The 12,115-nt window shown below is 39.0% G+C and overlaps 2 protein-coding genes across 2 annotated transcripts; one reads left to right on the top strand and one right to left on the bottom strand.

Moving 5' to 3' along the window:
* Positions 1-3,069: 3,069 nt before the first annotated feature.
* On the bottom strand, positions 3,070-5,107 carry LOC121518363 (tripartite motif-containing protein 16-like). The gene has a single exon (XM_041800618.1). It carries the CDS (start codon positions 5,054-5,056, stop codon positions 3,389-3,391), a length of 1,668 nt encoding a protein of 555 aa, XP_041656552.1. The 5' UTR covers positions 5,057-5,107; the 3' UTR covers positions 3,070-3,388.
* A 2,517-nt stretch (positions 5,108-7,624) lies between these two features.
* Positions 7,625-11,931, top strand: txndc15 (thioredoxin domain containing 15). Its single transcript, XM_041801627.1, has 6 exons — positions 7,625-7,814; positions 8,469-8,785; positions 9,521-9,667; positions 10,078-10,241; positions 10,926-11,056; positions 11,663-11,931. The coding sequence occupies exons 1-6, from the start codon at positions 7,718-7,720 to the stop codon at positions 11,857-11,859; spliced, it is 1,053 nt and encodes a 350-aa protein (XP_041657561.1). The 5' UTR covers positions 7,625-7,717; the 3' UTR covers positions 11,860-11,931.
* The last annotated feature ends 184 nt before the right edge of the window (positions 11,932-12,115 follow it).

Raw genomic sequence — 12,115 nt, 5'->3', positions numbered from 1 at the left:
ATAGCTGCTCATGCTTACTGTGTGAGGGCTTGTTAAATTCATTCAACTTAATCTAATGAGCCAATCCTCATCACAGTTTGCCACAATCAAAAATCACAGAGCAGTACATCTCAGTACAGTCTGTTGTCACAGTGGTCTATGGATCATTTAAAGCATCATAGCAGAGATTTGAACAGACTTTGTCTCTTCTTCTAAGGTCAACAAAAGGTCATGAGACAGGCTAATGGCATGAGTGATTTCCTCCATTCAGACTGTAACATTTTTAAAACCTGAGAGGATCATATTCCTCCTGAGTGGGCGTGGCTTCAGCTCATTCAACAGACACACCCAAATCATCCTGGAGCAGATTTTACTGCCTCATTTTTCATGATTTGAAGCTTAATTTTATAAATTTGGAGATGCTTTATTAGAGTGAAATTTGACCTAGGGGTTCATAACACAATGATCTATCATACGACAACTGTAAATACAGATTATTTTTACTTTACAGGGTCTTTAAGTCCTCAGACAATTCTCAGCTCTTCTTTCTCTTCTCCATGCTTGGTGTGACACACACAGGCACACAACACAAAGGTTGAGTCAACTTTTATACATTCTAACTGGCTTCAGGTGTGATTTCTAGATTGTCAGCACCTGTTTCTGCGAGTGTGAGTGTAAATGAGCATCACATGCTTGAAATAAAATGATTTACCCACAGTTTTAACAGGGTGCCAATAATTTTTCTCTGGCCCATGTTTGAGTTTTGTATAAAATTATGTCAATTTTGGCTTTTTTCTTCTGTTTTTTATGTTGTTCCAATGCACATAAATGAAACAAACGTGTATACCAAAAGCATTTGTAATTGCAACAATTTCTGGGAGAGATGGTGTATTTTCTGGAACAATTCCAGGGGTGCCAGTACTTTTGTCCATGACTGTATTAGGAAAGAATTAACTGTCACATCTAAAGGGATTTAATATTCATTTCTTGGAAGCATTGTAAATTCTATACTGATGAGGTTAACTTACCTCATTATATTTCATCATATTTATACCCACACATCTTTTTTTGTGATATTTTTTGTTGCCATTGTTGATTTTTTTGCTGGTATGTTTTTGAGGTCTATCTGACATGAAGTCTGCCTGTTTCCCATCCTGAAGAGTCTGTTAAAACTTACGATGCAAACACTGAAGTAAAGCCTGATGGGTAAAAGAGCTGGCAGCATGCATTGGAAGCAGGAGGGAATGTTTTATTTACAGGATACGTCACACGTGCTTCCCTTTCAAATGTCTGCTGGAAAACTTAAGAATTTTTTTTTCCCTGAGTTTTGTTGACTTGATGAAACATGGACGTGTTTGACGTGGTTCATTTATCCACATTCCTCATTTTTCTACACCATATTTGAAGTCAAACATTAAAAACATAAGGTACAGGAATAGGCGGACTATGTTTGTTTTAGTCGTTGTTGAGACTAAATGTTTTATCATATCTCCAGCATTGAATCAACACAGGATCTGTTGTCTGTAAATCCTTTTTTAAAATTACCTCACATTTTGAGTATTTTGAATAATCCCAATTATTCCTACAGTGTGATTGGCCAAGCCTGTAAAGCTTTGTATTATTCCCATTTTATTCCTGCATGATTGTTGTGGAATGTTTAAAAGTTGTGTAATAAAACTCAAAGTAACACATTCTGATGAGATGTCCTTTTATGCATTAAAAAAATAAATGTTATATCACAGGTGATTGAATATTTTTATAGTAAAATTACGGTTCTTAGAATTGTAGTTCAATTTGTTCCTTTAGAATGGGTTTGATTACTAAATATATGACAATTATTTATTGTTTGTAAGGCTTTTAGCCGCAGTATTCTAGTATTTCCTTAAAGGGATATTTCTGTATTTTTTTGTTAGGTTGTATAAGGTACTTGGCCATAGTGGTGGCTTTAGCCTCCAGAGACACCAGGATCAGCTTGAAGAAGCTAAGTTATACAGGGTAGCAGATTCACTGTGTAATTCAGGGAGTTTAAGTTAAAAGTGGCCGATACTGAGTCAATTGTAAACTGTATAAAAATGTTTTAAGTGCTTTATAATCACTATTATGATTCCCTTATCATTCATTATTCAGATTCGCTGAGGCGGAAGAACACATAGCCAGCAGACAACACTTGCATTGCGACAGTGTCAACACAGAGGTTTTCTGGGTGAAAAATTAAATGCTTTAAAAAAATCAGCATTGTAATCTGGCCCATTTTTACCTTAAACTCAGTACATTACACTGTGAAACTATACCCATCTGCTACGCTGTATAGCCTTCCTCTAGCTTGTCTTACATGAATGGGCAACGTTCTCTGAAATCACTGGAGGATAATGTCTGTAGTATCACCAAATACCTCAGAGCTTCAAAATTACCAAAATATTCCTTTGAAATGACTTCATGCAAGGACACTTGAATTTCCACCTTACACTGTGATAAGCAAAACAGTGACTCTATTGGAATCGATTTCACAGTTTTTCATGAAAATATTGCATATATTGAAAAACACTTTGATCTGGCAATATTACATCAGCAAAAATGAACACAGAGTAGAGATGCAATGACACACAACTCATGACCTGATTTGTATTTTAAGACAAAGTTCACTACATAAATTCATCATGATTTTATTTTTCATAAAAGCAGGGCATTTAAGTTAATTTATGAATTAACCTCTTTTATCTATGAAAAAGTAAATTATTTGCTCAAAAATAATGATTGTCTCTCTTCAGCCACTGATGTCATACAAGACAAGCCAATCAGAGATAGTACACTCTGTAAAAAGAAAATGGCAAAATATATTTTATCAAATTTATTCCATCAATTATTCTCCATATGGTATTGATTCATAAATATATTGTATAAAACTCCTAGGCAGTACAGACAGCAGAATATAAAGTACTAAAAAGCAGATGAGCAACAAGAAAAAGACATTTTATAAAGATATGTTGCGTTTAAAGTCATTTAAAAAATTCCCCCACAAACACGTTGCATACATAATACTGATGCAAATCATCAAGAAATGTTAATTAAAAAGAAACCACAAACCAGATCTCCACAAACCAGATTTAATCAAACATGAGAGATTGATTCCAAAATTAAAAACTGCATATTTTACCATTTTTAAGTTCTTTTAAGATTACACTTAATTTACTTGTTGCTTGTTTACTTTACTTAGACAAGTACAGGTAGTGACAAGCAAACTGCAGTTGAACACCCGACTAGAATTGCAAATAACCTTTAAGTTGCCGTTTGGTCTCAACAGCACCAGAGATGGATCACTCTGTTAACATGAACTCACAAAAACCAGCAGTACTGATCGCATTATGTGGCTAAAGCCCATAAAAAGAGGCTTTTGACTATTTTCTGTTGTCTAATTGAGTTCACAAAACTCAGCATTGTCTCCAGCACTGACTGGTAACCAGAATCCAGGATAAAGAGGCTTAGTGAACTTAGTCTGGACCCTGTGGAGGAGGGTGATGGTTTCAGAGACACTGTAGTAAGACAGGGTACCTGCCTGATGATCCAGGTAAACTCCTAATATGGGGGACTGGGGTCCTGAGATGGTAGTACTTATACCATTATGTCTGAATGAATAACCACATCTGCATTCTAATGACCAGGATTTGTCATTGTAACCAAATCCACATTCATTTATGGTCCCTGTTCTGCTGATATTTTTGTAAGCAGCTGCTACATTAACAGACCCACTCCACTTCACCTCCCAGTAACAACGTCCAGTCAGACCCTCTGTACTCAGGACCTGCCACCACTGAATAAATCTGGCTGGGTGATCTGAACATGACTGCTCTGCTGCCAGTAATGTTGCCTTTCTGTTACCGTTATTTAAAGACAGTTTTTTGTGTGCTGTATTTGGATCCAGTGTGATGTGGCGAGCATATCTCAAAAAGTCTGCTCTGGTTTTTGGCTCTAGAAGAGGTAAAATTTCCACCTCAGTCACTGCTGATGAGATCCTGGCCCTGCTGTCACTCAGAACATCCTGTAGTTCATCTCTGAACTCTGTTACAGCCGCTGTTACACCCTTAATAAAGCTCAGAGGACAGACATCAATGCTGGGAGGGTCTGTAGATTCATTAAGCTGAGACAGTGAAGAGTAGTTGTTCAGGAAGTGTAGGTGATCCTCTGTATGTGAGAGCTGCTCCAGCTCTGCGTCTTTCCTCCTCAGATCAGTGATCTCCTGCTGCAGCTTTTCTTCCAGCTCTCTCGCCTCGTTCACTTCTGTTTTCTGTTTAGATCTGATCTGCTGCGTTACTTCAGAGCACATTTTCTCAATAAGATGGATCAGCTCAGTGAAAGTCTTCTCACTGTCTCTCACAGCCTCATCAGCAGACAGACTGAATGCCTCCACCCTCTGCTGCAGCACCTTGACATCTCTCTCTCTGTCCTGGGCTCTCTGTTGGATTTTTTGCCGGCTCCCTCCGAGCTCTGTCTGCCTCTCAGCTCTTTCAGCGGCAGTAGAGACCATGTCATGGCCTCTGTGATCATCCATGGAGCAAAGGTAACAGATGCACTTCTGATCAGTGCGGCAGAAAATCTTCATCACCTCGTCATGGCAGAAGCAGATATTCTCTTGGAGCTTAAAAGTGGCTTCAACAAGTTTGTGTTTTTTCAGCAGAGCTACAGAATAGTGAGGCTGGAGGTGCTGCTCACAGAAAGAGGCCATACACACCAGACAGGACTTGAAGGCTCTCATCTTTTCTCCAGTGCAGTAATCACAAGCCACGTCTTCAGGTCCTGCACAAGAAGGTTCATGTGAAGCACCTTGAGGCTCTGCTTTTTTCAGCTCCTCCACTAACTCCGCCAGCATGGTGTTTTTCATCAGTACAGGCCTTGGCATGAAACTCTGCCTACACTGTGGGCAGCTGTTTGTTTCCTTGTCTTTCTCTTCATCCCAGCAGTCACTGATACAGCTCATGCAGTAGCTGTGTCCACAAGGAATGGTCACTGGATCTTTTAGAAGATCCAAACAAATTGGACAGCTCCGTTTTTCTCGGTCCGGCTGAATTGCTCGCTGCGCCATTTCTCCTCTCTAAGACAGCGAATGTCAAAAAGTTTCACTTTCTACTCCAGATAAAAGCTGTGCTCATTTGCTCTATGCTTGTTCACTGATCTGTAGTGTGTTTGCTCTCCAGCTCTTGTGTTTCATCGTACTGTGTTTGCCCCATCTTTAAACTTGTAGATCTGCAGTGGGAGGGAACGCCTGACCCCTGAGCTACATACACAGTCAGAGAAGGAGGAGACAAGCACAGGAATGAAGTCTGGGAGGGGTCATAAAGTTGTGTTTTAAAGACACACTGACGAGTTCAGTGTGACTGGTTCTACTGCTGAGTCATTTAACTAACTTGTTCACAAAATCTTTAAGTGATTTGCAGCTTTACTGTTGGACAATATATCAAAAACATACTTTTAGTTTAGTGTTTTCATAAGCAGAAAGTTTGAGAGTGTAAGAGCTGAATGACTAATGGCTATTTAGTTGTTGGAGTGCAGTCTCAGTTTCATTTTCTCATTCTGTATTTAACTCTTCAGGTATTCCTAGCTCATTCTCTGAGTTATGTGAAGTTCAGTTTCTGTTTATGAAACATCTCTGTTGTGAAATAGCTGCTGAAAACCCAAAAATTCCTGATGTTGCTTTTCAAAATAAAAGTCTTCAATGATGATTAGCAATGGAGGCTTTTATCTGTGTCTATCATCAGATGCTTTGCTAAACTTTAGCATCGCAACGCTATCAGACAGGAGGGATTGAACTGTGACTGCTTGTAGAGAGACAGTCACAACCAACTCCTTTTAATTATTCAGAAGTAAAGACAAGTGAAATGTGGATTAAAACACACCTTTAGTAGTAAGATGTTTATCCCTGTGTCTGGCTCAAGTAAAAACTAGACGAGCACTCCAGCAATTAGCCTTCCCCCTGACCTTATGGTGAACTCTGGCTATTGCAGCTGCCTGGCTCTGCCAGAGCAGCGAGAAAGAGAAGTTCAAGATTCGATTTACTATTTTCTGGCACAGATCTCTCCATTATGATACTTTAAATAACATGAGGCCACGATTTGGGAAAAATTATCTCGCAATGAACAACAACAGGTCCATACTACATAAAGTTAAACTAGAATGGCCGTCTGAGGCGGCAGACCCATGCCTAAGCAGCGCCACCGAGGAACTTACGCTCCCACTGATTACTATGGTGTTCAAAATTTCGAAGTCCGAGAAAAAACGAATGGGTGCGCAGATCATCACCAAAATCTAACTGATTCTTCCCTGTCACTATCCCAATATTCCCTGAAAGTTTGGTGAAGATCCAACTTTCTGTTCTCGAGTTATCTTGTACACATACAAACAAACAAACAAACAAACAAACAAAGATACGGAACCCTTTACATAACCCCCTGCCGATTTCATCAGCGTGGGTAACTAGCCTACACTTTTGAAAGTGTTGAATATTCGATAATATGACTGAGCTGCAGTAAATCTTGAAAATCTGTGGCAAGGTGGATCTCCACTGGCAAGAACAAAACAGAGAGTTAACCTCATAGGCAAGGCATACTGATGAAGAATACACATGTTTTTAGAAACAATGAAAGTCACAGATGGAAACTGTTAACTCAGCGGATAACTTCACTAATGGTGCAAAAATGTGCCTCACTTTAAAAACAACAATCCATCAGAAACATGAACAAAAGAACCCCAGCAAGAATCACTGTGCAACAGGCAGCATCCAAACACAACTAAACGCATATAAACTGCTTCTGCTCTGCCCAAGGGCATGACGGGGAGATCTGCCCACACATCAGCCTGGATTTGAAATCGCAGTGGGCAGAGCTCAGATCAGTTGACTCTCTACAGAGTTGAACTGACACTGGTGTATCAGCAACGTTATATAACTCTGACACTGAAGACCATTTTACACAGAATCAATTGATTCAACACAGCATGACGAAGTTAACTTCGACATGTTATGTCAGTGAATAGCTATGTACTACTGAGCAGTCATCAGAGGTGGAAAAAGTACGAGTATTGTACTCAAGTAAAAGTAGTTTCCCAGGTTAAAACCTAAGCTACTTGAGGAAAAGTACTGATTTTAAAGAGTACTGAAAAAAGTAACCCCCCCCCCCCAAAAAAAGCTCCATCACAGTAGTTTGAGCAATGTAATAAGTTACTTTTCACCCCTGCATGTCAGTTGCACACTGTGAAAGAATGATCACACATTTTGTCTCTTAACAGCTGTTGCATTTTAATTTAAGTTGAGTAAAACCTTACAATAAACAAAATGAATGAAGATTCTTTTCATATCCTCGTGTTGCTACCTACTACACATTAAGGAAAAATCATATTTCCCTCTACAAGCTCCTTGGTTATCAAACAAGCTACTCAGTTTTCGTTACGTGGAGTAAATTTGAAATGAAATACATTTTACTTTTACTTGAGCAGATTTATATACACGTACTTTTACTAGCTATACTTTCTATTGAGTATAATGGTTTTGTAGGTCTTCCACCTTTCTGTGTTAAATGCAACGGTACACGGACCCGGAAACTAAACTCGGTGGTGTTACATTTATTTTCCTCCGCCACAGTTTCAAACAGTCCTCCCTGCCAGCTATACCAGATCACCTACACAGTCCATGCTCGCAGCACGATATGTCATGAAATATTTGAATATATGGATCTAACCTAATTCTTAAAATATGACGGAGTTTTGGATAAAGCTCTGCATTCCCTATGCTTTATTATTTTTGTCGTATCAATCTGAGATTTTGAGGTTTACGTCGGCGACCGCACAAGGTAAGATACTGACAGCTTCTTTGGCTGCTAAACATCGTTAGCAAAACATTGTTTATGACAGTTTACCAAGCTTGTAACAGCTAGCGTAGTTAGCACACTACCTGTGTCATCTACTTCATGTATATTTGGTCTACTCAGTGTTGTGTTGGTGTCAGGCTGACATGGCATCGCTGGATTTACTAGCCGAAATATAGTTAGTTGTTGTAGATCGATTGAGAATCAGTAATGTTAACTAAATAGTGAGTTTATTTACATTGGAATCTTTGTGATTTAATTCAATATGTTAGTGCATTTATTGTCAAGAACATTACAGATGAGGAAAAAATTGTCAGCCCCATGTTAATTTCATATTTTCCCAAGTATTTTTAAGGTGCTGTGAAACAGAGCAAAGGGTTCCTTAAACATCTTTTACAGACATCCTAGTTTTATGTGGGATGCTTTGTTTGGATGCTTGTTTTCGTTGTTTTAGCAGGCTTAACCTTATCAACTCATAATTGAATGCACCGTGCATGTCAAAGTTGTCTAAATTGTAGGTACTACTTCAATACTATATTGATATCTTGCAAAATGCTTACACTACTAAAAGAAAAATATATACCAAAGTAAGAGAAATCTCTTGTGCATTATACATAATTCATACTTTCTGTTTTTCAGATTATGAGTCACTGGAACTCACAGTATCAGAGGATGGAGTGTCTGACCATGAGAACAGCCCCAAGTTCGTGGAGTCCGAAGACCTGGCCTCTGTGCCGAAGAGGCAGTTCAAGACAGCAGAGATTGCAGATGCAGTGATGGGGACTGAAACCCCCATTGATCCGTCTGATATTGAGTCCCTCTTCCCCAAAAATGTGAAAGACTTTCAGTCGGGTTTCTCCCCACCTTGTGATGAAAACAGTGAACAGTGTGGTTCACCATCTCTGGCTGCTAAAGAAGCATCAGTGGAGGAGAAGAGCTCTGAATCAGCACAACAGGTCACTCTCAAGCAGTACTTTTAATCTAATTTCAGTTGTATTTTCACTTTTCTTAGGTGATAACCAAAACTATTTTCTTGTAATAATTTCTGAGATATTTAATCAGTCAATCTTCATTTGCATAGCACCAATTCATAACTGAAGTTATCTCAAGACACTTCATAAAGAGGGCAGGTTGAGACTGTAGTCTTTGATATTTTATTATAAAGACCCAATGCTAATCACTATATTCTAAGTTACACTTCTTAGAAAATACTGAAAGTAGGTTAAACTCTCAGATGAGATAGCTGTGGGGGTAGTTGTAGTCACTGGTAGAGCTAGTCAGCATAGAGGATTTGATCCCTTGCCCCTGCAGTCTTATTAAGGTGTCCTTGGGTAAGGTACTGAACCCCATATCGCCCCACTGCTGCTTTAGTAACTTGTATATACATAGTTGTGCATTAATGGAATTAGTTAATAGGGTTTGAATGTGCTGCGAATGTGTAGGTGTGGCCTGCTTTGTAAAAGATAGATAAAGCTATACAAGCTAAAGTCATTTACCACTTATACCCTAGAGTTCACTTTTACAGGTCCAAGCTAACTACCTTATATGTTGTACTTTGTCTCAGATGTATGTGGTTTTGAACAAAAGTGTCTGTTAAATGAGATGATAGAATTATTCAATAAACACAACACTGAGTTAAATCGTTGCATCAGTGGTGCAGAAGCTGACTTCTTCTGGATGCTTACCTCCAGGTCACTCTTGAAATAGTGCATGCAGAAACCGTACCAACTGAGGAGCAGAACTCGACAGAGACCACAAAGACGTACAAGGTGAACTGTGATAAAAGGAACACCACAGGGATAGATGCATTCACTGTACAGGTCCTCAACGCCTCACAGGTATTTATGCTGTCCTTTTAGACCTCCTCATCCCAAAGCCACTGCCTAAATTTGAAAATAACTGTACTTGATAAACAATCCTGTCATACTTATAATGTTGTAATGATGAATAATAAAAAAACAAAAGAATACAAGGAGAATTAAAACAATGCACAACACCAGAGAAACTGCACATTTGAAGTATTTAACCCAGTTTTTTCTTCCACTTAAGTCAACTTTTGTAATTTGAACACAGGGTTTATGTGTCGACCTCTGTTTAATTTTAGCTCTTCTGTAATCCTACCACTGTAAGGACATGATCTGAATCCATTGATAATTTCATTAAAAAAATAATCATTTATCTCTTTAGATGAATTGTTGGAAGAGTTGACCCTATCTCTCAGTCAGAGTTTTGTTCCTCTTTCTCTCAGGATCTGATGGAGTACCTGAATGCTAACAGCACAGAGTGTTCTGTGGTGCTTTTCTTCACCGCCTGGTGTCAGTTCTCAGCCAACCTGGCGCCTCACTTCAACGCCCTGCCTCGAGTCTTTCCCAGCATGCATTTCCTGGCACTGGATGCCTCACAGCACAGCAGGTGAATGATCCTGTTTTTTTGCACTTTAAGTGAAAAAAGAGAATTCAGATTTTTTAAGATCCAGCCTGAACCTGGCAGAGCCTTCTTTATAAACACTGAACTAAAAAATCCACAAAAGTTATGCATCAATTGAAATGTATATTTCAATGTTTTATATGTTTCTAGTAAGTTTGTAATATGAGGATAAAGCCAGTAACGTTGCATGAAGTTGAATAAAAAGTTTCAAAAAAGCTTTTCTGCACAAATTTTTAGTTTTGATAATCCTCAGCACTGTTTGGCAGGGGTTAAATGACCTCAGCCTCCTCAGGCAGTAGAGGTGGCACAGACCCTTCTTATAGACACCCTCTGTGTTGTAGAGCCAGTTCAATTTAGACATCCAAACTGTTTCTGTATTTTTGTTGACACTATGGCTGTTTCTGTTGTGATTCTGTGCTTGTATTTATTTGTTGTAATACAAAGAGGAGTTGGTCATTTTCTGTCCCCCTCTCTGTACATTAAAGCATGTCAAAAATAAAAGAAACACAACAGATCACCAAGCAGATAGACATGAAGAATTTATATTACACTTTCTGAAACACATTTTTAGTTGTGATTGATCATTCTATTTACTACACAAACTACAGTTAAAGGAGAATATTTCTAAAACTGAAACATTATTTCATGTCTGTCTCCATCTTCCACCAGCCTCTCCACTCGGTTTGGGACTGTGGCAGTGCCCAACATCTTGCTGTTCCAGGGGGCCAAACCTATGGCTCGCTTTAACCACACTGACAGAACGCTAGAGACGCTCACCTCCTTTATCACAAACCAGACAGGTACAAACAGAGAGAATATTGTCCCAAATAATGTTTATTTTTATGTTGACAGCTACACCTGAAAGAATTAAGACTGTAAAAATGTGTAAATTTGGCCCAATTTTGACTTTGTCTGGTCATGCTCTTGTAAAACACAAGGGGTGCGCAGATGGCCTAATGGATAAGGGACGTCCAATGTACGCGGGCGGCCTGGGTTCAAGTTTGACCTGCAACTACTTTCCTACATGTCTCTCCCCCACTCTTATCCCTGTTTTCAACTCCTTCCACTGTCCTCCTCTATGAATAAAGGCACAAAATTCCCCCAAAATCTATCTTAAGGAGCATGGTAGATGAAGTAGTAAAAATAGTTTTGACAGAAGTAAAAATCTCTTGATCGCAGAGATGGGGTGTTGTTAGATTTTGCTTGTTGCATATTAAATAGTGCGCATTCCCAAAGCCTTTTTTCCATGGAATAAGAAATTGAGGCACTCACTTTTAAGATACAACCATCAGAAAGTAAAGTGTCATTGCTCTGACACACAGTTTCAGCTTTTAAACCATTTTAAACCTCAGACCATGTGGATTACCAACATGCTCGTTTTCTCATAGACTGTTCATATTCTGCAGGGTTTGAAGCTGGACCGGACAGAATCGTGATGGATGCAGACCGTCTCGGCCCCCTCCCCAGCGTCCCGGTGAAGAGTATCGACTGGCTTTTGGTCTTCTCTGTCCTCTTCATCACAGGCTTCACATTATATGCCATCCTGCGGACAGACAGTATCCGCTGGCTCATACCAGGACAGGAGCATGAGCATCAAGACTGAAACTCACAAAGACTGCAAGTCACTGGATGTAATTATGTCATTTGTCATTAAAATTAACATTGGTTAATTTGCTCTGGCTTTAATTGTTTGTAAATATGTTGTTGTTGTCTAAATATGTTTGTCACTTTTCTTCACGAAAAAGAATTTATAGATGTTAACATTTCAGGGATTTTGGCCTTGTTAAGGAAATGAAATGTTCCTGTCTTCTGAGTATTTGTTTGTTTTTTAATCTGTCTGGTTGATCTTTTAGCCATGA

The sequence above is a fragment of the Cheilinus undulatus genome, linkage group 12 (assembly GCF_018320785.1).
Source record: "Cheilinus undulatus linkage group 12, ASM1832078v1, whole genome shotgun sequence".
Lineage (NCBI taxonomy): Eukaryota > Metazoa > Chordata > Actinopteri > Labriformes > Labridae > Cheilinus > Cheilinus undulatus.
Note: the sequence above shows the minus strand (reverse complement) of the source record. Positions and strands in the feature narration are given on the sequence as shown.

What these genes read in the sequence shown, in the direction of transcription:
- txndc15 (XM_041801627.1), top strand. Translation starts at nt 7,718, where the DNA reads ATGACGGAGTTTTGGATAAAGCTCTGCATTCCCTATGCTTTATTATTT. An exon ending in TACGTCGGCGACCGCACAAG is followed by an intron (nt 7,815 to 8,468) that starts GTAAGATACTGA and finishes TCTGTTTTTCAG; the next exon opens with ATTATGAGTCACTGGAACTC. An exon ending in CTTTATCACAAACCAGACAG is followed by an intron (nt 11,057 to 11,662) that starts GTACAAACAGAG and finishes CATATTCTGCAG; the next exon opens with GGTTTGAAGCTGGACCGGAC.
- LOC121518363 (XM_041800618.1), bottom strand. Translation starts at nt 5,056, where the DNA reads ATGGCGCAGCGAGCAATTCAGCCGGACCGAGAAAAACGGAGCTGTCCA.